This window comes from Phacochoerus africanus, chromosome 10, assembly GCF_016906955.1.
Source record: "Phacochoerus africanus isolate WHEZ1 chromosome 10, ROS_Pafr_v1, whole genome shotgun sequence".
In the NCBI taxonomy this organism is placed as follows: Eukaryota; Metazoa; Chordata; class Mammalia; order Artiodactyla; family Suidae; genus Phacochoerus; species Phacochoerus africanus.
This window is the reverse complement of record NC_062553.1, coordinates 70,737,325-70,763,361: the sequence shown is the minus strand read 5'-3', so window position 1 is coordinate 70,763,361 and position 26,037 is coordinate 70,737,325. Positions and strand designations below refer to the sequence as shown.

Below are 26,037 nucleotides of genomic sequence, written 5' to 3'. Positions count from 1 at the left end.
AGTTAAGAGTAAAATCACTGCTTGGAAAGTTTCTTCATTTCTGACATCCTTCAATTTTGTTTCAAGATCAGAGAGAACTCCCTGCTCTGCAGAAAATCTTACTTATTGATGGGGGATAAATTTTCTCTAAGAACAAGGCAGGGCCACTTAATATAAACAGTATTGAGCATATCAATTGAAAGGCTTGAATAAGAAGACATATCCAAATGTGAATCACCACTGTCAGAGGCAAGCTTTTAGGAACTTTAATTGATATACTTGTAATTAGTATGCAATATGTCTTACAACAAATGTAGATACAGTGACATCAAATATCAAAGAAGGTGCACGTCTTTCCATCTTTAAATGATGTTGGCTAACTCACCCCAAGAAAGCGCTCTGGCGTGGGTCTCTTGGTTAGCGCTGGAACCAATACCAGCCAGCACTTGAAAATCAAAGTTGAAATGGTACATTCATTTGCCAAAAAGAGGTAAAAGGCAAAGAAGGTGAATCAACGTGCAAATCAGCATCTGGCCCAGCTGCAAAATTCACTTCCCAGATGCGAGGGATTGAACCATGCACCCTTGCAAGCAAGATGAAGGGCAAACAGATGACGTCAAACCAAAATCCACTCCACAAAGAACCCACAAGACTTTGGGGTGGTAAAGGCCAGGCCTACTGCAGTTAGCGCTCAGGTACCCACATGAGTTACCCTAACTCAACAGTCTGTGAGACCGATGTCCTGGGCCGTCCTGTCATTCAGAGATGGAAATCATCCTCCGTGGTCCTAGGAGGTCAGTCAGTGGCACGGGGCGGGGGCGGGGGGGGGGCGGGGCGGGGGTAGCTGCAGCTGTTAACAGCTGTCTGATGGAGGTCCTCTACAGCTGTCGTCCGATCGATTGAAATAAGAACACCAGTATAACAACAAACAAGAAACTGAGATCACTTCTACATTTTTGTAATACTTAAAATGTCGATAAATATTTCTCTCCAGAAACTGAAGACACTGTAGACATGATTTCATTCGTCCTCACAACACATCTGCGAGGTAGCGCGGGGCGAGGTCAACTGGACCGCATCGTGCCCGCCTAAGAAATGAAGACACAGACATCTGGGAGGGCGGAAGACTTCACTGGGGCCACGGGGAAAAGCAAAGTCGAAGCCCACTCTGTTAGCATTTGCAATCTGTGGCCTAGAAGAGGCTGCGGCGCGCCCTCCTGCTCTGACATTCTAATGCTTTATGACTGGTCTGGTCCCTGGAGGGATGTGGTTGTTTTAGATCCACTGGAGCCATGTCCCTTGGGTTGATCTGAACAGACTCACTCCCTGAGCTCAAGGATGTCAGGCATTGGCATATGTTTCAGGGGTGCGTGCCTGTGTGTGTTTTAAGCAACGTCTGTTGAATGCAGGTGTGAACAACTTTTGGCCAACTCAAAAACAGAAAGATGCACTTGGAAAAATAAGGTTCAACCCCACAGGTATTTTATACGGACATAACAAGGAGTGTGAGAGTGTTTATGGGAAGCTGTCCCCTTGCTGAGTGCACCTGCTGTGGGTCCAGATCTTGCTCTTACACATGAGGATCACTAAGGGCAACTAACCCACCCAATACGCGTGTCCAACAGCAGCCTTTGGTCAGGAAGATGCATGCCGAGTCCATGGCTTATGATTGGTCGGGATTCCCTGGGAAGAGGCTGGTCTTTTTGACCCAGTACTTACGCTGAAGCAACATCCACAAGACCACCTCCCCAAAGAGGTTTCGTGGACATTTTGTCCACATGTTCGTGGCCGAAGGAGAAAAAAAAAATGTATGGACTGTCCTGTTTTTATTGAATTGTCCTTTGCCAAACTGAAAGCCTATAAAAGGGGGGTGGATTTAAGGAAGAGGGACAATTACTCAGGCCAAGCACGGTCAAGAAGGGGCACCTTGGTCATTCCTGGCCATTTTTCTGAGAATGTCCACTTAAAAAAAATAATCAGAGATATGAGAATTCCCGGAAGCCTACTTCTCATTCCCTCCTCCTGTTGTAAAATATCTCTGGGGGTTGCTTGTCCTCCTTTGGTACCTAAGGAATTTCGGAATAATTTCTTTCAGAGTATGGACTTGGTAGGTTGTGGAAAGTGGCACCAGCCCCAGTGACTGACCCCAGAGGGGTTTAGAACAGCACAGAAGTGGCTGCTTTCAGGTCTGTACTTAGTTGGGTCACAGTGAGGGACAGCAGGAGTGGAGAGTCAAGTTTCTGGAAACTAAACAGAGTCATGGTGGCAGGTCCAAGTTTAGAAATACAAAATGATGTAGTTTCAGGTTCTTTTTGAGAGCGTAGAACAGTGAAACACATTTTGAAACAGAACCCAATGTGTGTTTTCTATTCCGTGAAAGACATAAGGTTCTGGCTGCTATTATTACCAGGTGTTTCAGGAGGGTGGTTTTAGCCCTGAAATAAAGCTATCTAGAAAACACATAGAGATAAGAAGGCAACCATGCATAGCCAAAGCAGCCCACCAGCCAACAAACCAAATACTTTTGAGATAAAAATGTAACGAGTCACTTCCTTTAGTTAAAAGTAAAAACTGTCACTAACCTGGAGTGTCTTGTTCTGTCACAAGGGGCATGGCAATAAATCAGGGTTTCTCACATGCGGCACTACTGCCATCTGGGGCTGGATGACTCTTAGCTGTGATGGGCTATCCTGCACAATGTGAGATGTTTAGCTTATCCATGGACTCTACCCACTGGTAGCCCCCCTATGTTGTGACACTCAAAAAATATCACCCGCTGTTTCCAAATGTCCCCTGGGGGGAGGCAAAACTACCCGATGCTTGAGAACCACCGCCTGAAATGGATGCCCACCAAGACAATCAGTTCTTTCTCAAAATTCGGGATGCAAGATCTTAAGACTATAACTCAGGGGGTATTCACTGATTAAACAGCAGAATTGGTAAGGTAGGTGTTTGGGTTCCTGTTGTGGTTCAGCGGGTTATGAACTCAACTAGTATCCATGAGGATGCGGGTTCGATCCCTGGCCTCGCTCAGTGGGTTAAGGACCCGTCATTGCCACAAGTGGTGCAAGTCGCAGACGCAGCTCGAATCGTTGCCATGGCTGTGGTGTAGGCTGGCAGCTGCAGCTTTGGTTCCACCCCTAGCTTAGGAACTTCCATATGCAGCAGGTGCAGCCCTAAAAAGAAAAAAGAAAAAGAAAAAAAAAAGGAAGGAAATTAAAAAAACAATAACAGTTTACAACCGTTATCCAACAGGCAGTAAGGCAGTGAACCAGTTGCTTTGTGGGTGGAAAGCAAAGATTCTACAGGTTTGTTCAAGCAGTGGATGCCTCTGACAGTTAATGAGGGCTGACCCCACTTTCCCTAAAGAAGGCCTCAAAGCATGTCATGCCCCTGTTCCCTCTCACCCTCCTCCACGCCCCCCGGTGCACACTCAGCACACACGCCTCCCCCTTGCTCCTCTATGACTAAACTCATCTCACAGCCTTTTCCTGCAGAACCGCACCTCTGCTGAAGGCTTGTGGGCCGGGGTCCCAGCTGCCATTGACCAGAAGGGGCATCCTTCGCAGAGCCAGGAGGCCTGGAGGTAGGACAGGTGGCAGGCAGGCTGAGACCTGATAGCAACCTGTGCCTCTGCTCCTGGGCAGCTGGCCTCCCCCAGGGCACCTTCCAGCTTCCTCTTTCCTTAATGAGGCAGCTAAGAACCTGGGAGCCAGCTCACAGAGCCGAGCCGGTGTCCCGTCCAATGCAACCAGATAAGCAGAGATAAAAAAAGGCATCTGAGAAACCCCGGCTTCCTTACCTGCAGGGCGCGCTCCTCCCAGCCCTCATTTCCTTTCCCTCCTTGAGATTCAATGTCATTTCCTACATGGAAGTTTAAGAAACACCACAAACAGAAAGTTCCCCTAAAAGTAACCCCTGATGACCCAGCATGACCATCTTCCTCAGTTCTTGCTGTGGGTCCTGCTCGGGGTCCAGACGCCTCCACTGTGGCATCCGGCCTTGGGTGGCTCAAGGTTGGCCCACGTCAGCTGCATATCAGCCTCCACTCACTTTTAAATATATATATATACTTTTTGGTACCAGAAAGGGGAAGTTGTAGCAGCCAGAGGAGAGGGAGGGAAACAAAACAACCAAACCAACAAAACAAGGCTGAAGATTGTCGCTCGATGGGCATCAGGTACGTGTTATTAATTCTACTGGATAAGCACTGATAAATAAAGACAGTTATTCCTCATTTGGCCACATGCCTTCGTTAGGAGTCGTCGTACAGCGGGTTGTTGTAGTTTCCCCAGGAGCCGTAGTCATGATCATCCAGGAGCCGTCCGTAGGAGGAGTGCCTGGTGGGAAGGAAAAGAGGCTGGTGATTATTTGGAGAAGTTGCCCATCGGCAGAGAGCTGGGGGCTCTGGGGCCTGCACTGGGGAGGGAAGACACAATTCTTCACTGGGACGAGCCCCCAGCAGCTGACCCACCCAGCGGGGAGGCCCCAGTCTGATAACATCCTCTAAGGGATGCCCGATCCACTGGGGAGCCTGACTGGTGCTTTCCATTGAGATCTGCTGGGTTCTTGTCTCTCTCCTTGACCTCCAGCACTGGAGAAGGAAGAGACTCCATTTCCATGGCTATTTAATAAGAAGTAATGGAAATGCGAAGGTTGCCTTCCCAGAATTTTGGCTCAGGTCCTGGACTTAATATGCCCTGAAACGATAATGACACAACCGGAAGCCCTGTTGCTCTCATCACCCTGCTCGATCTCATACGGTGTTTTATTATCTACACAGTTCTTCTCTGAGCCTCAAAATAAAGCCACAAGCCAGGTATTGCTTATCCTGATTTTCCAAAGAGGAAAATGGGGCTCAGAGAGGTTAACTGGCACAACCAAAGTCACCCAATGGATGAGTCGAACCCCTGACTCTGGGATCTGAATCCAGTGCCCTGCGCTCAGTTTCCTGGAGTCTGCTAGCACCTTTGTTCAGTGGCAACATGGCCTTATCAGGCTTTGCTGGATTGTTTTGGACACCTGTTCCATAATTCATATTATTTCTGTAAGAAACTGAAGTCAGACGATGACCACTCTTCCGGTCAAAACCATTGAGTGGCTCCTCACCCCCACAGAGTAAAAGCTAAAGTCACTAGGATGGCTTGCCGAGCCCTACAGGTCTGGTCCCTACTACTTTTCGGAGTGCTTCTTGCTCTCTCAGCTCCAACCATGCTGGCCTCCTTGCTCCTTCCCCTTGGGTCTGACATACTCCTGCCTCAGGGCCTTTGCACTGACTCTTTCCTCGGCTTGAAACGCTCGTCCTCCAGATCTCTGCTTAGCTCATCCCCTCACTCCCTTCACATCTGCACAGATGTCACTTTCTCAGTGAGCCCTTCCTTAGGAACTCTTTAAACTTGCAACTCTCCCCACCCCAGAGCACTTCCTGTTTAATTTTTCTTATAGGACCCATCACTGTCTAACATACCATATAACTTATTTATTTTGTTATTGCCTCCTTCTGTTAATTAGACTATATGTGTGGATGATATACCTGTTTTATTTGTTCTTAGCTCTAACTCCACCGAGAAGAGTAAGTCCTTAATAAATAATAAGTCCTTAATAAATGTGTGTAGAAGAAAAGGTGATTGGGGAAAAAAAAAATACATCCTGAAAATCCAATCTGTTCACAAGATGGGAATGTCCTGAAAAGGATTATGGTCATTTTAAGACTAAAACAAATGACAGGATTGGGAGAACATCACACAATGAGCATCTGGTGTCTCTGAGATTCAGGCTGACCTGTGGATTATTACACCTGCCACTGGGCATCAGGTACGCTACATACAGTACGGATGAACCTGCCCTTCCACCTAATTTTTTCTCACCTAGATATGAACATTAAACAAAATGAACATACAACCTGAGAGGCACAAAAAGCATGTGCTATGTACTTCTAGCTGTGGCTAAAACAGTTGCGGTCACTCTTCTAAGCTTATTTCTATCTACCAGGTATTTGAAAAGAGATGATCTGTTGAAAAGAACCAGATCCTGGATGTCTTGGCTTCAGACGCTTAGCTTTCCAAATTCTGATTTCTGTCCTAAAGGCTGGCTCAGTGGACCTGGTCAATACACCTGGAAACTTGAGGATGTTCCACAATATCCTTTGATCTCCTAAAGGCCCACGCTCATTTCTGTGGGTGCGAGAAGGGAAGAGGCCACGTGTCACACACTGCTGATCTACCCATCGGCAGGAATAAGGGAAGGCAGTTTGGGTAAACGAGGTACCGCACGCCCACACATCGCCAACACACTTAAACCTCCAACTCCAATCAAATCCTTTAACGGGATGGTTGAGAGACGGAACCTAGAGAATGAACACATGAAAACCTAGGGATTGCCAGACTGGAGCCGGGCCTCAATTTTAGCAAGATTTCACTGTGGCAAGTCTGGCCAGCAGGGACCTAATCAACACGGTCTTTTATGGATAGCCCTCCCCTGCCTCACCTCTGTGTGGTACTTCAACGTCTCATGGCATTTTTAGGCCTACCATGGAGTTTCATTCCCATAAAATGTCAGTTGGGGCTATAGATGTATGTCCTTGAACTTATTTTTAATCCTCTGTGTCTTCATCTTAAAAAAAAAAATGGTGTTAGGATTGTTGGGTGGATTAAGTGAGGTAACACATATAAAAGACCTGGCACATAGTATGTGTGCAATAAACGTTGGCCAACATTGCTTTTTAATGTGTTTGATAATGAAACTTACACAGGCTCATGGCAGATCTGCAAATAATAAAAAGGGCACTGAGTGAAGAGTGAGCCGCCCTCACTGTCACCAGGAACTCCTGAAACTCTACTCCAGGCATCATTATAAAACCAGCTTCTTGTATTATAATTAAAAAAAAAAAGATTATCCTGCTAGAGTGGGGTTAGAGGATTAGAAATCTTCTGGTCATCACATTTTACTGCTTATGCCTATTGCAGGTCAGACTGCTGGATCAGAGCTCTGCCTGAATCTGCTGTATTTTAAGAGATGCCTACCACACAAACACTGGCATAATAAAGGAAAAAGATGGAACTTTCAGTTTTCCTTGCCTTCTCGCTAGAATGAACAGTGAGTTCAGCAAAATACAGATACACGAGGAAAGCAAAGCAAGAGATAGAGATAAACCATATTTGGGAATGCACTGAATCCGTGGGGCTTGTTTTAATATATTAATGAGCCTAAACAAGAAGAATTAGGTGTGCTGAGAGTCAAACCAGGTTTGGATGAATCCTGTAATACTGCAGAAAGAATAAAACAAACCCATTTGCGTGTGGGGTGTGTGTGTATGTGTGTGTGCACTGTGTGTGTGTCTGTGGTGTATGTGTACGTATGTGCGGTATGCCTGTGGGATGTGTGTGTGTGTGTCTGTGGTGTATGTGTATGTGTGGTGTGCCTGTGGGATGTGTGTGTGTGTGTGTGTGTGTGAATGATTCATCATCACTTTACAGTATCTTTCTAGGTCAGGATTTCTTAAATCATGGCATATTTTAGATGGAAATGGGGGAGGCTTCCAGACTGAAGTCTAAAGGGGTGAAAAACCCTTTCTCTTAAGACGGAGTCAGTGGCTTGAGGGATCTGGAAGACTGTCCCTGTGACGTCGTGGGAGAGCTGGTCCCCAAACCGAGGCTGCTGGCTCTGCACTGCGATGCTGTTTCACCTAATTTCAATCTGAATAGCAATCTGTATGGATGACACCAGTCAGGTCAAAGCAGTTCTGTTCGCTCCATTTCTTCATCAAGACGGACCCCACCCAGCAGAGCTCCTCCTCCCTTTGCTGTGCCCTGGCTCCCTTAGATGGGAACCTCCCAGGGCGCAGACCATGTCTTACTCTGTTTCTCATCTTCCGAACGTCTGCTATGTTGCTCTTAATGCAACGGTACCTTTATAAATATTTGATGAGACCTGCTTATGTCCAGAAGCATATAAACAGCACTCGGAGTAAATACACAAAGTTGACTTAGTCTCTACCAGCAGGGAGTAGTATGGCCCGTGGCAAGTCGTTGTGCAACATAAACATGGCAAAGGGGCAATACCTTCCTCAGGAACACAAAGGGCCAACGCCAACCACGTTAACCTTAAAGACAGGAATAGGAAAGAGAACTGCAGCTGCATTTCTTCCATGTGATGACATGGCTGTCAAGCCCTCAGCACAGGCTCACAGTCCCTGTAAATCAATGGCGCTGTGCTTACTGTCACTTGTTCTATGACATCGGATGGTTTGGTTCCCTAAAAGCAGAACCCCAGGGAGCAGAATAGGAAATGATTTGTGTGAAGCCCTTGCTTTACGGCTTCCGAGAGTGGTTTTGCTAACACAGCCACACTCCCCACCTCCCCAGCCCTAATCGGTGATGCCTGGTCAGTGATAACCGGGACACAGGTGGTGACATGAGTGATTTGAGGCCTTTGCCACAACTGTGAAAAGGTACCTATGTTAAGACCGCCATACTATCAGTACTTAATGGAACCCAATTGTCTTTGAAAATGAATGAGGTGTTTGGCTTTTTTTTCTACGTTGAATATTTTAGAAAACACCTTCTCAAACGTAAGGGTCAACCCCAGTGCTTCATCAAGTCTCCAACTCTGTTTAGTGCTACTCCTCCCCTAGTCCTCTCCTCTCTAATCAAGTGAGCCATTCCATCTTTGGTGCTTTATCATGAGCTAAGAAGGAGAGAAATAAAGATGGGTAAGATATGGCTTAGTGTCGGGAAAACACTACTGAACTTGTACCTCTTTAGTCATTAGTCATTAAGCCTTAGATTCTTATCATCCACTAGCAAAGCTCGTTTGGTACAGCTGTCACTGTCTCCTTTATTTCTATTGGTGGCTTTTTCTGGCTGTCATTTCCCTGCCTGACTTCTTTCACATATTCATTGAAAAGTTAGCACGGATGGGTCTTTATCCTGGGGCCTGGGAGATACTTCAGAGAACAAAGAGACCAAAATCCTTGTCCTAATGGAGCTTACATTCTAGCGTGAGAAGACACAACAAATAGGACATGAAAAATAACATGGCAGATGGTGATAAATGCAATGGAGGAAAATAAAACCAGGAAGGGGATTGAGGCATTCTATATGGGAGGTGGGGATTGTAATTTTAAAGCTGTTGATGGGGGAAAGTCTTGCAAAGATGTTATTTGAGCAAGCACTTGAAGGAGATGCTGAGGAGCCATGTGGATGCCTGAGAGAGCCCCTCCAGACAGGGAGAACAGCACATGCAAAGGCCCTGGGGCAGAAGCAAACAGCACATCAGTGTGGTAGCTAATGAACTATAATGTTTAATAAAGTTTTCTATAGTAGGATGATTTTAGATTTACAGAAACATTGCAAAGATAGTACGAAAAATTCCCATAAACCTTCACCCAGCTTTTGTTGATGTTAACATAACCATGGCATATTAGGCAAAACTAAGAAATTAACATTGTGACCTGCAATTTTGAAGCTAAGAAAACTGTGACCATTAGCGGTGACTTTATTTGCCCACAGTTAACAACAACAGGTCAATGATTAAATGAGCATCATAATTCAGGTATCCTATCAGTTCTGTCTTCTTTCTACCAAAATCCCAATGATTTCCAAACATTCATTTTCAATGCGCTCTTTCCACAGTCGGGGTTTCTTTGAACAAGCAGTTACTCTAAAATTTATCTTTAAAGAATCACCTTTACTTTGAAGGGGCAGATAAAACGGATTTATTTTACATTTTAAAAATCATCTGTCGGGATGATACTGGCAGATACTCATCACAGAAAAGGCCCACACATTGGACCACCTGTCTGTATCTGTCCACAAGTTCAGGGTCACAAGATAACCAGTGGAAGTCTACTATTTACCAGGTTCCCACAGCTTCCCCTTTCCTAAAGCTAGCTTCTCTTGATTTGGAGTCAATCAGCACTGCGGGCCACACCCCAGACTTTCTGACCCAGAATCGATCACTCAGCCAACGCACGTCTATACAGCAACTATTACAGGTCAGGCGTTGCCAGCAGCATTCTGTCCTTCTAACGGAGGAGACTGGTGGAGGACACCATGACTCCAGGGTGGGGAGGTGAAGGGTACCAACCAGGCCTGGGCAGCGGGAAACTCGCAGCGGAGGGGTGGGGGTGGGGAAGGCTTCCTAGAGAGGATCTCTTTTGAGCTAGACAACTTGGAATTAGCCAGATGAAAAAGGGGTGAACCAAACACCTCCAACAGAGGCCTCGGGGTGTTCAAAGAAACAAAGGCACCAACGAAGGGGCATTTCACCTGGGATGCCTTAGAGCCAACTATGTGCTTGGAGTGTTGGGGAATGAAGGGCGAGCTGGGCCACTCAAAGCCTGGTCCTTGGACCTGGAGCGCTGGCATTGCCCTGAGCTGCTGAGAGCTGCCAGTGTACTGGCCCCACCCTGACACACGGAGTCAGAGGCTCTGGGTCTGAGGAAACCGTGTTTTTAATAAGCTTGCCTATTGATTCTTATCCACACTGAAGTCTAAGAATCACTGAGATAATCAAGTCAACTGGCCCACAGAATGCCAAATGCTCTGAAGAAAGTCAACCTGTAGCAAATTTTAGAAGATCTCAGATGTCTTGGCTGGTGCTCTATGGGCTTATTTATTTATTTATTTATTTATTTTGCTTTTTAGGGCCGCACCTGTGGCCTATGGAAGTTCCCAAGCTAGGGGTCAAATGGGAGCTGCAGCTGCCAGCCTATGCCACAGCTATAACAATGTGGGATCCAAGCTGAGTCTGCAACCAACCCACACCACAGCTCAGGGCAATGCTGGGTCCTTAATCCACTGAGCGAGGCCAGGGATCGAATCTGAGTCCTCATGGATCCTAATCGGAGGATTCATTTCCGCTGTGCCACAATGGGAAATCCGGTCTTACTTTTTTAAACCTAACAGCAACCAGGAGGAATTCGGTTGTAGAAAATGGAATCGTTAGAAGATTTAAAGCCAAACAGGTGACTTCTAACGAGATGTCTTAAGAGCCAGGCCATGTTGTGTCTATAAATCAAGATCACATTTATTTTTGTGAGGGGAATAGCCTGTGTTGTCTGCCTGGGTGACCCGCACACCTAATTATAGCGGCATTCACACTGCTGGCGACAGTGGACACGGTCTCCTGCTCAGGAGATTATCTTGTGGCTGAATAGTTTTGAGTCAATTTAAATAAAACAAAACCGACTTACCTCATTCTTTATTCATCACTAATTAAAGACACCCTTCTGCTAGAGGGCAGGCAGGGTCTCTGCTTTCTTTTCAAGTTGCAAACAAGCCCCAGAACAAAGATGTCTCAGGGATTGTGTCTAGTAATGACTGTGTAACGTGGATGCCACTTCACAGGTGTTTAGAAAGAGCACCACTGAAACCAAAAAGATGGGACCACGGAAGTCTGTGTGTCACTACATCATTAGAAAACTGAGCTGCTGGGCCCCCTCCTCCTCTCTCCTCCTCTGAGCCCCTGATGTCTACAGAACAGGCTGCTGGCAGCTCCCATTTTACTGAACACCTGAGTAGAAAGCGCAGGATGACAATGACAGTCATGACAGCGGTTAGCCCTTCCATCGCCGTCCCCTCAAACCCCACTCGGGATGTTTACCTGGATCATAATTTCATCCTTCTAACAAGCCTGCCTTAGGTATGAGTGTTCTAGTTCCATTTTACAAATGAAGAAATTGAGCACAGAGTGATTCATAAGCTTGCCCTAGGAGTTCCCATTGTGGCTCAGTGATAAGGAACCCAACTAGTACCCCTGAGGACGTGGGTTTGATCCCTGGCCCCATGCAGTGGGTTAAGGAGCTGGTGTTGCCGTGAGCTATAGTGGAGGTCACAGACGTGACTCGAATCCCTCACTGCTATGGCTGTGGCATAGGTCGGCAGCTGTGGTTCTGACTTGACCCCTAGCCTCGGAACTTCCATATGCTTCAGGGAAAACAAAACCAAAAAACCCCACAAAAACCAAAAACCAACCAAACAAAAACTTGCTCTAGAGTCCTATTCTCAACTACCATGCTATAGGGTCCTCTGCACTCATTATTCGTTTTCAAGGCAACCTGGAAATGTTGCAAACAAACGGAGGTTGTTGGTGCTACATTTTGCAGGTGAGGAAATGAAGGATCAGGGAGATTATCGTTTGCCCCAGGCCACTGAGATAATAAGCAGAAGGGTCCATATCAAATCTGACTGCAAAGCTCCCCGCCCCGCCCCGCTACACTGCTGGAGCGGAGAGCAGGAAAGAGCCTTGGAAGTTTCAGGGCAGTTTTTTTTTTTTTTTTAATTTTTTTAAATTTTTTTTATTTTTAGGGCCACACCCGCGGCATATGGAGGTTCCCAGACCAGGGGGTGAATCAGAACTGCAGCTGCCGGCCTACAACACAGTCACAGCGATGACCCACATCACAGCTCAGGGCAACATCGGATCCTTAACCCACTGAGCGAGGCCAGGGATCGAACCTGCATCCTCATAGGCAGATTCATTTCCGCTGAGCCAAGACAGGAACTCCAGGGCGGTTCATTTTTATAAGCTGCTTCCAAAAGCGACTTAGGTTACAGGGAGATGTGGTTCCCCAGGCAGGAGATGCTGTGACAAAACAAGGGGTCATGGATCCCTAAAGAGCAGGTGTGTGAAAACAGATGGTGAAGGAGTTTACCATGGCCTTAGGGTGGGTAGAGGGGCTAGACTTTGGGAAAGAGGTGAAACCCCTGAGCCACTGTTTCACAGAACACACAAGGAGTGTCCTTTTTCTGGTGGTGAGGCTGCCCTCTCAAGTGGACGCTTTTGCCTTGGCCAGGACACTGGCTGGGCCTGGGCCATAGCCCGTGGTTGCTGGCCAGATGCTAATGGTTCCCTCATGGCCTGTGATTTCAGGCACTTGCTGCTCCAGCCAAGCAAGTTAAAAAAACCACAGGCAACATACCTCTTGTCATGTTATTGTTCTCAGAAATTTGGGACAATAGGAATGGAATTAATTTCCAGCCAAAGCCAAACTCAACCTTAGGTGCACATACGCACACACACACATGCACACATACCTGTCCATTGCGCCAAATGTATTTTTGATGAATGATGAGTGGCGGCTTTCCAAGAAGCCGCCAGTCTTGCAAAATCACACTTGAAGGGGTTTTAGCACAGCCTTAAGATTCATGAGAGCTATTAACCTCTTTAGGTTATCATTTTTCTGAAAAAATTTAACAGAGCCATAGAAAGGGGTTTTCCTTAGGGGGGTTCTCAACAGGGGTCTGATCACTGTACCCATCCTTAAGTTTGCTGGGCCAAAGATAAATAACAATCTCAGACCCCTGGGGGCCTTTCTACCTTGAGAGGGAGGATGTACATTTCAGGGGAGAGGAAAAAAAAAAGACCAATTCAATTTAATCCATGCACTGAATTTATCTAATGTTGAGAATGCTTGGAGAAAAATATACCTTAAATTTTTAAAATAAAATGTCATACAATTTTAATCAGCACTTGTCAGAACCAGTGTTAATGACCTGCTAACAGAATTTCCCAAACCCCCTGATGTCTGACATGGCAGGACCATGTCTCATCCCTGATGTGACCCCTGTGCTCCCGACCGTGCCTGGCACACGGATCATGCTCAGGAGCCACCCATCGAGCAACTGCCCTACTGGGTCCCTTCCATGTGGCGCCTTGATGATGATGATGGCAGAGCTATGTACTTGGGAAGCAGTATGCATTAATCCTTGAAACAATGCTACCAAGTGGTTAAAATTACAGCCTTCATCTTGCAGGGGTGGGAGGAGCGTAAGTAAAGCTCCGTAAGATGCCCAAGTGGTGGGTGACCCTGCGAGAATGTGGTCGGGCTGGGAGTGGAACCGAGGCCTCCCTGCTCCTGGAGTCTGAATTCGTATCACTGTGCTTGTCTGCCTGTCTATGGTCAGTGGAAGCCTTCAGGTGGTTACCTTGAATTCTTGCCTGGAGTCAAGAGGAAGAGTCCTGACGTTACTTTGGCATCATTTTTGGCAAGGGTGTGGCCAAGGGGAAGTGTTTCTGATATGCTCCACACTCCACCGAGGTTGTATTTTTCGGTGACACATCCCTTTAGAAACTCACCACTGACGATTCCAGAATGACTCTAAAAGTTTCAAAGTTCCGTTTTTTTGAGTACGTCCCCCTCCCCTGCCTCCACCTCCACAACACAAAGAGAAACTGTTACAAAGTGAGAATGAGCTACCCAGATTGGTCCATAAAAGCCAATTTAACTTATAATTAAAATAGGGTGTTTCTATGGGGATACACCAGTAATTGAGCCAGATGTGAAAACAGTAGTCTTCAGTAAGATATAATTCATAAAACAGTTGGATGCTCAAGAAAGTATAGACTTAGTGAAGAGAAAGATATATATATATACATATTAATTTGAAGACCACTGGGTCCTTTTATAAAGGCTTTTTGACATAGGTAATGCTGGCATTTTAATTCCAATTTCTCTTTGAAACCTGGCTTCTGCGTTCTTTATATCTTAGATAAGGGTGATATTACAAGGTGCTCTCATTCTTGACTCCATCACAAAGTTGATTTGGTTCATGTAGAACCAAAGATGGAGGGAGATAAAAGGGAAGGGGAGGGGAGGGCTCCCTGAGGGACACTGGGCTGGGCTGGGGGGACTGGAGGAGATGAGGGAGGACAGCAGAGGGGATGTGTGCACAGAGAGGAGAAGCTAACTATGTGAGTGCCACATGGGGAAGCAGGACAAGCCTTTTGAGGAAGGAGCACAGCTGTGACGAGAAAGAGTCAGGGGCATGTGTGTGTGCACAATGGTGCCTGTGTGATCATGTATTCTTCCATTTACTTGTTCATTTATTTGATTTGTAGAGTATCTTCTTTGTGCTAGCACTGTGCTCACAGATAAAGTTTGGGTCCTCATGCAGCTATCATTTTTGAGGGGAAAAGAGACAGACAAGCAAACAAATCTATTAAAAACAAGTAAAATCACAGTCCATGATAACAGCAGGGATGAAACTAATTGACGCACTGAGAGAATAAATAACAAGGGCACCAACTGGAAGGGAAGTCTCCTGCAGGGTGTGACCTGGAAGCCACACATGAGGAAGAAAAGCATTTCAGGGAGAGGGGCTAACAAGAACCAAGGACCTGGAGTGACAAAGAACAGGGTGTGTTCCAAGAATTAGACAGAAGGCCAGTGAGGACACAGCCCAGTGGATAACAAGGAGAGGAAAGTGCAATGAGCTAGAAGAAGTGGCAGGGCAGGTCCATGATGGAACCCAGGCCAGGCTGAAGGGTTGAATTTAATGCTAGGAGCAGCGGGAGGCTATGCGGGGCACTTGAAGACAGGTTGAGGGGACTTCCACTAAGGAGGCTGCAGCTGTTGGGAGGTCAAGGACCGCATATCACAGTGGCACGTGTCCTCCTATCCCAGAGACAGGCATTGCACAGACTGGTGAACCAGACCGCCACTTGGCTTTGGGCCATTTAAAGCTGGATGGACACTCAGTGTGAGTAACGTGGTTTTGGAGAGTTTGGGATTTTACAAAGCAGTAGACAACAGAAGTGGGAGACTTGCAGAGTATCAGCAACTTTCTATTTGGCTAAGGAAAGTAAAAACTCAGCTACTGCCTGTGATGGCCCTCTTTTTATGAGAGAAAGGCTATTTTTCTTTCAATTTTATTTATTTATTTATTTATTTATTTATTTATTTATTTATTTATTCATTCATTCATTCATTCATTGGCTTTTTAAGGCCGCACCCACTGCATATGGAGGTTCCCAAGCTAGGGGTCAAATTGGAGCTGTAGCTGCAGGGCCTACGCCACAGACACAGCAATGTAGGATCCAAGCCGCATCTGTAACCTACACCACTGCTCATGGCAACGCCAGATCCTTAACCCACTGAGTGAGGCCAGGGATCGAACCTGCATCCTCATGGATGCTAGTCAGATTCGTTAACTGCTGAGCCACAGCGGGCTATTTTTAAAACCCAAAATATAAGGACATAATTTCAAGGGGGGAAGAAAACCCAATTTTTTACAACACACTTCGCCTCCCTTGTATTGTCAACATTTTACTTTAGAAGTGTTGACAACCCCCTTAGGGGCTGGGCACACCCCCCACATCAGGGTTCAGAGCATCAGTATTTAGGAACCACAGGTGAGACAAGGTGAGATTCAGGAGGCATGTGGCTTTCTTAGGGTGATGATGTGAGTTAAGGGCAGAGGGGCCAAGGCTCCTGTCCCCTGACTCCAGGTTCATTCTTGTTCCATTACATCATCAGGCTGTAGATTCCAGCTTATTTCTTTTACTTTGCCAACTTTCAGATACGGTCCCATCTATTCCTGTCCAGGGTGGAGTACATTGGCCATTTTCACTGCCCTGCCAAGATTTCATAGAGCTAAGATACTTATGGAGAAACAAGTATTCAGCAAAATAGCTCTCAGCCAGGAGCCTGACAAAATGGAATTCCACTCTTTAAAAAGAAGAGGAAGGCACATCTTACCTGATCTTCAGATAGGCTGCAACTCCAAACACCAGCAAGACCACGGCAATGACTGTCACTGTGATGGCGGCGACGCTGCCTGGGAAGGAGAAAAGGCACAGAAGATGAAGCCGAAGGAAGGGTATTCATTTCAGGTCATTCTGTAATGACACCCAGGAGCTTAATTCTGTTACCAAAATGCTTCTCAGGCTAAGCCGAATTTGGTAAATGGCCAATATTTATTACGGCCTTTGGTTGGCCTGGAGTTCAGAAAACCATCCACAAAAATATTTGATTATCTTTTTACGGATGCCACCAGTCTATGTCTGCTGCTGCTGCTGTTTGCAGGGGCAGTGGATTTAAAATCTCCTGATAGCCTATATTCTTCTTTTATTCTCGTCTTTCTAGCCCTCGCAAGATACTTAGGAAAACTTAGGATGTTTTATTCAAGGGTCATGACAAAATAATGAGGTTGCTTTTTGAATAAAGCGGGACCACAGAGTTATGTCCGCAGCATCCACTTCAAAAGTGTCATCTTGGTAGGAGATGCACTCCTTTTAATGATGCCATCAAATCAAACCTTTTCAAAAAATTCCTCTTTGGGAGGTAGGTCCATCCTTGAAAGATGAATCTGATTTCGTAAAGGAGAAAGTCAAGTTTGGTGCATAAAATGAGGTAACACTATGCTCTGCTTGTAGAAATAACCAGGTATAATTACAAAGTTTTATCAATGTTTTACTGTGTAGTTTTGAATCTGTTTCCAAAGGCAACTATTAATGGGCAGTGAAAAAAACCCTTTGAGCATGTAGCCTTGTAAGAATAACCATACGACTTCCAGAGATGACTATTTGAGGCACAACACTCTTTTTGTGTGAGTGTATACTTCAGTTTTATTTCACCTCAGAAATGCCAAGAATCAATTGGTCTCTTGTCCGCTAATAGTTAAAGTGACTTTTTGGCCCTAGACTTGGTATTAGGGACCCTGATTACTCTTTCAGGCCACTGAGAAATTATTTTCTACTTCAGCAAATGAATGGGACTCTTAAACACACTGGAAAGAGCGTCAGATCTGGCGTCCGATTATGTGGATTCAAATTTGGTTCCGTCATTATTATCTGTCTGACGGTGATGGGCTATTAACTCTGTCGAGCCACATACCACACCTCTGGTGACAGAGAAAGAAGAGCATTTCTGCCCTCCTGCATCATTTTAAGAAAATTCACAATGAGATGCCCTGAGCACCAAGCTAAGGTCCTATCCAGAGAGACCTTCCTGGACCAGCACCCATCTTTCATGGACTACATCTCAAAGGCGATGGATGGGCCCCACATTTTTGGAGACAACCATTTGCAGATTATTTTGCCATTTCTCCTTTTATTTATTTCCCCTCTCTTATGAATGGCTTTTGTGTACTGTTCTTCTCATTAGTGCTTCCACCAAAGGAATTAAAGCAGAGCTCAGAAGCAAATCAGTCTACTCATTAACTCTTTAGTAACTCCCCAAAAGTCTGGGGTGTAAGAAGGTTACAACAGACTGCCATGCCCCGGTTGGTTATCATTTTTAAGAGAGCCAAGGAGGACCGCTAGCATCAAAAGTAAAACCAGAGCTTGATGTGTCTACACAGAGCGATTATAATGCATGCTTTCAGGGCTTCTACACTTCTGGATACTCACACACCCGTCTCTTTGCTCCTGGAATCCTTTACAGCCAGATTAGTACAAATATTAGTACATTTCTCTTCCTCCTCTTCTTACTATTTTCAAGATGGAATAAAGGCACTGAATGCTCAAACGGGCAGGCTGGATCTTTTCCCAGACAGAGCAAGTCCAAGGTTAGAGTCCCTTGTGGCAAAGCTCTACTTCTACTTTGAAAGGCTGCGCTTAGTTTCTCGGCCTCCAAACTGTGCTGAAATGAGAACAATTCAAAGTTCACCGAAGCCGCTTAACAGCTCTTTTAAGAGCTTGTGAAATGGGGATTATTACTGCCCACTAAGGTGGTGGGGGCGGGTGTGTGTGTGTGTGTGTGTGTGTGTGTGTGTGTGTGTGTGTTTTAAGATTCAAAAAGATACAGTGATTGCAATTAGGAGCAGTTTTGAAAACTGACCTTTAAGTTCCTGCTTTCAAAGAAAAAAAAAAAAAAGGGTGAAGAGGAAGAATATAGTTGCTTTCACCAGAAGACCCTTCTTTCTTGCCCTAGGCTATGTTTACTACAGAAAATTGTAGGTGTGACAGTTTTCAAAGTTTCTTCCCTAACTCTCCGCCGTTGGATCGCCGCCAACTCTGCCATTGACTCAGAGTATTTATGTACCCCTTCTTACTAAAGATAAAACAGTTTTTTCACTCAAGTGCTGTTTCTTTTTTCTTTTAAACAGCAAGTGATGGAGGGACCCACTTCCCCTCCATGTGACTGGTGGCTGTCTGGCTCTCGGTGTAGACCAGTCTTCAGGTGAGGCTCTTTTAAGGCCACCCTGCTTGTCCACAAAGGACAGCTATGTGACCACAGCGGGAATCAGTGGATGAGGCCCCCTCATGGGCCCTGGAGGGCTGCTGAGCAAAGGGGGGCTTCTCAGGGCGGGTTCTGCTCCCCCAAAGAGGCCAAAATGTGGGAGGTAAAATAGGTGGTCCTTAAATATTTGGGCCACCTTATTAATGAGTCTGCCCCCCACCAGCTCTTCTCAGAGGGTGCCACCATGGGGGGAGGGTCTTCTGTGGTTTTGCATCCTGTCTTGTTCTCACCTCCAAGGAAGCTCCCACCCTCAGAAGCTCCCCCTGGGACATTCCACCCCTCAGGCCATCGGGTTTGAACGTCTGAGGGGGTTGCTGCCAACATTAGCACAAAAGGCTTGACTTCCTCCTGGCAAAAACAAAGTAAACTGGAATCCCCCTTCTCCTCCTCTTTCTTCCTTCCCTTCGAGGCAGAAGGAGATCGAAAAGAGGAAGGTGTGGTTGGGGGAGGGAGGGCTCTGCCCTGTGGGGGAGGGGTGCACGCTGGGTGGGCAGTGCCCTGGGGTGGGGGCTGAGGAGGCAGGGCGCTGGCAGCTGGCATCTCAATCCTCCTCTTGGGATGCGTGCATTACAGATTGGGTGTGACTCACCCTGTAAAGCTCTGGGACCAGAAGAAATTAAACGAGAACTGGAGGCAACTGCTCTGTGTATCTAAGCCAAGATGCAAGAATATTCTACTGGGCCAATGCGTTCTGCCTGGCCAGAGGGCTGCTGGAGAGCCATGAGCCAAAGCCGCCTGGAGGTCTGGGCCTCTCTGAAGGCTGGGGTTTCTCAGGCGGCATTTCACTGCTCTCATGTCAACTCAGAACAAGAAAACCGGAACAGGCTGAAGACTGGTTGTAGGAACTGGCTATGTGCTGCTTTTCCCCGATATGGAAAAGAAGGATTTCTCACGCCACATCAGAGTTCTCCACAAAGGAGAACACGTTTGGCGTGCCTTTTCAGGGATGGAAAATCCGAGCAATGAACCAGGGCTCAGAGAGTAAGAGGCAGCACATTGGTTTATTTCCCCCAATTGCAGGGGAAGTCTGGTTTGGAAAGAGGCAAGGGTTGCTTTCCTATTCTACACTTGCAGGTGGGACTTGTGCCTGACGCTGGGGCCAAGAACTTTCTAGCTACCATCTCAGTGAATTCTCCTCATGAGATGAGGAGACCGATTCCCACGGGATGGATGAGCAGGGAAGGCACAGAGGCACCAAAGACCTCAATTCAGGTTTTACAAGCTGGTAAATGGTTAAGCTAACTTGTGAACCCAGGACTATTTCCTGAGTGTTGCATGTTTAATCATTAACACACTGCTTACTTCCCCCGCCCTCTGCTCAGCTTGGCCAACTCCTGCAGGTTCTTTTTGAAAACTAAGTATCAGTTTTGAGGGGAAGCCCTGCAGACACCCTCCTGCAAGTTGTAGTGCAGTTGTGTGTTCTCAGCTCTTCGAATCCGCTTCCCTCAAACACTCTGGGTGTGTTTCTGAGCTCCCCCCTCCCTCACACGGATTCGAATCCTATTCATCTTGCATCTCAAATCCTATTCATCTTGCATCTCTTCCCCGTTCCCCCGCAGCCTCAGTACTCGGCAGTCTTTATCCATAGTAGTACTTAAATCATTTTTTAAAATGGCCATTTCCATGGCATATGGAAGTTTCCGGGGCTAGGGATTGAATCTGAACCACTGCCGTGGCAACACCAGATCCTTTAACCCATTGCCCTGGGGCCAGGGATCGAACCCACACCTCCGCAGCAACACGAGCCACTGCAGTCGGATTCTTAACTCACTGTGCCACAGCAGCAACTCCCTTAAGTCATTTTTTAAAAAGTTGAATGAATAAATGTAACTGACAAAGAAAAAAAAAAAAAAAAGACAGCCAGAGGTTTTGGAGGCTGCTCCCTGTGCTAAGAAAGCCCCTAATCTGTCCATCTCGGAACCTCCCATCCAGGCCTCCGCTGGGTACTAACTCCTATGACTCTGGAGCTGTGTCTGACCACATGGGCATGAGAATTCCCATGGACAACTGAGCTGGGGGAGAGTTAGTTCAGGAACATCTGTCCAAATAGAACCAGATAATAACCTTGAAGTGGCCACAACGAAATCCCAGAGGGCCATCGACCCTGGGGAGAGGCTTTCGGAGGGCACGATGTGCCCATTGGTGTTGCTGTTTGGTGCTCTGCAGTCCTGGAATCAGGTCTGGCATCACTGTAACGGCTCTCTCCCCCACGCCTGCCTCTCTCTGTACTGCACTCTTGCTAGTCCTTTGCGAACATAAAGCCCCTCCCCCCCGCCCCCAACTCACCACGGGCTCTGCTCCCATCCACACAGCTCCCCTCGCTTGCCCTAAAGGTGCCCTCCTCTCATCCTGGGCTTAGCAATATTCCCAAACCTGTGAGGATCCTGCTCATTGAAGGGGTTTCTCCCCGCCCCCATTTTAAACATAAACATTTTATTGTGTCTCTTTGGCGGGATACTTGCCAATTGCATCCAAAATGAGAATAGATCACACGGGGACGTGTACCATGGGGCTGGGCAGACAGGTGGGCAAGCAGGTGGGAGGTGGGTGGTTCCAAACTCTGTATTTCCACCTCTAACTTAAGAGAAGGTGTGTGTCTATAGAAGCCGGAGCAGTCTCGGGAAAAGGCGGGGATGAAGCTGTTCTCTAAAGCAGGGGCAGGACCTGGACGGACACCAGCGAAGGTTTGAGGCAACAATCAGCCGGCTGGAGAAAAACACCTAACATTTCCAGGCTTGAAAGATTAGCACTAAGCTTGGAGGCAGAATCATCTCAACTGACGTCCTCGTCTAAAAAAATGGGCCAATCCCTGTCGTTTCCACTTTGTAAGGCTGTTGGGAGGAGGAAGGCTTTGCACTGGAGCACAAACGAAGGGATCCCTGCGTAGCCTGATCCCTTCACGTTATGGATTAGGAGACTGCGCTACTGAGGGACTGACCATATCCAAGGTTAGATATTTACAGAAGTGACAAGACCAAGGCCACAGTCAGCCTAAGAGGGTGTAATGGAAATGAGTAGGGACCACGAGATGGTGGGGTACTCAGACCAGATCCTGGAGAACTATGAAAGCCGGATGTTTGGGCTTCACGGTGGGGGAAGTGGGGACCATGGAAGTGCTTTGGGTAGAGGCATCATTTACAAGAAACTCTCCAAATCCAGTCTTGTCTTGGAAGTCATCCCTGATGATGCCTGCTCATGTTGAACCCTCTTTTTCTAGATGTCCTTTCACTTTGTATGGCACAATTCTGTAAACTGATTCTAGTATACAACTTTTTTTTGGGGGGGGGGGTTTAAGGCCACACCCACAGCTTATGGATGTTCCCAGGCTAGGGGTTGAATTGGAGCTGTAGCAGCTGGCCTGCACCTCAGCCACAGCAACTCAGGATCCGAGCCGTGTCTGTGACGTACATCACAGTTCATGGCTACGCCAGATCCTTAACCCCTGAGTGAGGCCACTGAGTGAGGCCAGGGATTGAACCTGAGTCCTCATGGATGCTAGTCAGATTCGTTTCTGCTGTGCCACAATGGGAACTCCTGATTCTAGTCTATAACTTATATATATGTAGCTGTGAATAGTTAGGCTTACACGTATGAGGTAAGGACTTGTAAGGCACACGGTCACGCTAATGGGTTTATGTGGGCATGTTTAGCAAGCACTCTTGACTGAAAGTCCCTTAAACCCAGGGATTCCACGTGTACTCCTTTGTCTAGACCCAGAGTAAGCAACTCGTAAAACAACTGATTCTTCTGAAAGCGTAGCTAATTTGTTGCACTGAACTTTCTAAGTAGTTATGACACAAAACTAAAACTCCTTTATTAGGCATACAGCTTGCAGGCAAATATGCTACAGAATTGTTTTTTAATCAGCACAATCTGTTTGTCTCAGTTAATTAGTCTTTCTCTCTACTGCCCCATCCTCTCAAAAATTTTTTATTTTTAATTTAATTTAATTTAATTTAATTTTTTATCTTTTAGGGCCATACTCGTGGCATATAGAGGTTCTCAGGCTAGGGGCTGAACCAGAGCTGTAGCTGCAGGCCTACGACATAGCCTCAGCAACAGCAGATCCTTAACCCACGGAGTGAGGCCAGGGATTGAACCTTCATCCTCATGGATGCTAGTCAGATTTGTTTCTGCTGAGCCATGATGGGAACTCCTCAAATTTTAAATCATTAAATTACTGCTTAGTCACTTCGTCATGCTGAGTGGCAGAAGTAAACTTTATCAAAATTAGTCAAATATTACCACCACTGGAATCTTTTGCTTCATGTTTAGACTCTTACCTAAAAGCTAGTGAGTCTGCAGAAGTGGGTGGCGGACAGACTTGGGATTCAGACTTTGGGGCAGGATCCCTAATATCTACACCTTTACATTTCCTGTCAGCAGGAGCCCTGGTTTGGGGACTGGCTTTCCTTTGATCTAAGAGCATTTTGCCTACTTGCAGTTAAAAATGTATACTAAAACCCATGAATCTTTGTTGAGATAATAAAGGATTTACCAAAAAAAAAAAAAAAAAGGAGTTCCCATTGTGGCACAGTGGAAACGAATCTGACTATGAGGACACAGGTTCAATCCCTGGCCTCTCTCAGTGGGTTAAGGATCTGGCATTGCTGTGAGCTGTGCTATAGGTCACAGATGTGGCTTGGATCCCACGTGGCCATGTGTAGGCCAGCAGCTGCAGCTCCAAGTCGACTCCTAGTCTGGGAACCTCTGATATGCTGGGGTTGCGGCCCTAAAAAGACCAAAAAAAAAAAAAAGAAAGAAAAAAGATTTGCATTTGCCATGGTAAATGTGTGTTTTTCTTCATTTGCCTCTCCTGCAGGCACACAGCTCTACTTTAAGGACTCAGGGAGCCCAAGTTAGTAATTAATGCCATCAGTCAGCAGGTCCTGGTTACCATGGTTTTCAAGTTGCTTCACTTCACTTATAATCTTTCCCCACACAAATGAAGCCTCTTTCCCACCTGGAATTTGTATGACTACCTGTTTCGGTCACCTGATCCTAGCTCTCCTTTGACACCAGTGACGTGAACGAGGCTGGGTTTTGAAGAAGAGCCAACAGCAGTCCTCACCCCCTAACCCCACAGCATCCAAGTGAGCTGATCACTACACAGCAGATTCTGATCTGCGGCAATGCCAGGGAGCATTCTTCTCATTCAGTGTCCCCCAGATCAAAAGGGGCCCCCAGAGACTGAGAATTCTTCCCGAAAGATGGTGAGCCCGCCACCTGAAGGCTAGGAACAAATCTCCTGAAAGACCGCTCTGAGTTCAGCCTCAGCTTAACAATAGTTCTCAGGGGACAACTCTAGTAGCGTGCCCAGAACAGTAATAAAGGCACTAGGAGAAGCAGTCCCGGTCATAAAGTCACAGCAACCATCCTTAACTTGTGGCCACCCTGTGCCAGGCACTGAGCCAGGCAGCATGGGATAGGTACCTCCACTTAGGAGTTCGGCAAAAGTGGTTAACAAGAATCTATTCAGAAGTTCCCATTGTGGCTCAGTGGTTAACAAATCTGACTAGGAACCATGGGGTTGAGGGTTCGATCCCTGGCCTTGCTCAGTGGGTTAAGGATCTGGTGTGGCCATGAGCTGTGGTGTAGGCCCGCAGCTGCAGCTCCAATTTGACCCTTAGCCTGGGAACCTCCATATGCTGCAGGTGCGGCCCTAAAAAGACAAAAAAAAAAAAATCCATTCAACTGCTTAGTACACAGAAGTGGGATTCAGATTTGAGGCTGGGCTGCTGAAATGTATGTTTCTCTTCTCTCTGTGATCAGAAGACCCGGCACAGGGACTGCTTTTCCTACACGTCAGCTGGATAGTCTTGGGCAAGTCTCTTGACATCTCCCCGCCCTGCTGGCCTCATGGGTGTCCTTACATCTACCTGTAAAAAGGGTGTTGGTTCAACCACACAGCTGATGTTCCTTGTTTACTGTATGACCCAATTTGATGAATCATTCGCTTCCTCTACGAGTGTTTTTACAAACTAAACAGTGCATTTAAAATGCTTTGTCCATCATGAAGTGCGGTACAAAGGTCTTAGTCTCTGGGTGTTGCTTAGCCGTAAAAACTCCGAAGCCAGGAAGAAACCTTGAATCCAGCGGAGATGTGAGCGGACGTGAGCATGTGAAATGACAGCAAGTCTCAAGTTCTAGTTCTGCTTTCAGCCCAATCATGACCAATGGAATGGAATTTTATTGTGGAAAGGAAATTCTTAAGATGGTTCACTGATCTAATCCTTTCACTTTACAGATGATAAAAATAGAAGGCTAACGAAATTAAGAGATTTGGTTGTGATCAGACTCCATCTATGGCAGATGGTCTGCCTTCTTTTAAATTTTCTACCTTTTGGTCTTATTCCAAGTAAAAGCCTTAAAGCACTAGCAGCTGAGGCAATAAACAAGGACAAGACCCCAGCTTCTGCTTCAGGACAAGGGTTTCAAAATTCAAACATCTCCATCCCACTCTCATGGCTTTTGCCACGTCCACATCACTTACACTCTAATTTCCTCTTTCTTTCTTTCTTTCTTTCTTTCTTTCTTTCTTTCTTTCTTTCTTTCTTTCTTTCTTTCTTTCTTTCTTTCTTTCTTTCTTTCTTCTTTCTTTCTTTCTTTTTTTCTTTTGCTTTTTAGGACTGTATCGCAGCATATGGAACTTCCCAGCCAGGTATCAAATCACAGCTACAGCTGCCGGCCACAGCCACAGTCACAGCATCGCTGGATCTGAGGCAAGTCTGTGACCTACACCACAGCTCACGGCAACACCAGATCCCTGACCTATTGAGTAAGGTTAGGGATCTAACCCGAATCCTCGTGGATACTAGTTGGATTTGTTTTTGCGGCACCACAATGGGAACTTCCACTATTATTTTCTTAATATCTGCCTTTAAGTCATTTTTCTTTAGCTGCTACATATAGTCATGTCCTAAGCAATAAGAGATATGGGATCTTGAATGCTACGTGCTATTTCAGCTTTTTTTTTTCCCCAAATGCAGATCAAAACAAAAGCATAGTTTTTGTGTGTGTATGTGTCTTTTTATGGCTGAAGGTTCATTACTACTGAGCCATACGGAAAGGTCCCATAGTTTTCATTAGAATAA

The 26,037-nt window shown here is 46.3% G+C and overlaps 1 protein-coding gene across 1 annotated transcript in view; it reads right to left on the bottom strand.

The window, feature by feature from the left end:
* Positions 1 to 222: 222 nt before the first annotated feature.
* Positions 223 to 26,037, bottom strand: part of PARM1 (prostate androgen-regulated mucin-like protein 1) — a 108,033-nt gene continuing 82,218 nt past the window's right edge. The window contains exons 3-5 of the mRNA XM_047798193.1: positions 16,460 to 16,538; positions 4,230 to 4,319; positions 223 to 1,067 (exon numbers count right to left, since the gene is read on the bottom strand). Of these exons, the coding sequence (XP_047654149.1) occupies positions 4,235 to 4,319; positions 16,460 to 16,538 (164 nt within the window). The 3' untranslated portion in view covers positions 223 to 1,067; positions 4,230 to 4,234. The remainder of the gene's footprint in view (positions 1,068 to 4,229; positions 4,320 to 16,459; positions 16,539 to 26,037) is intronic.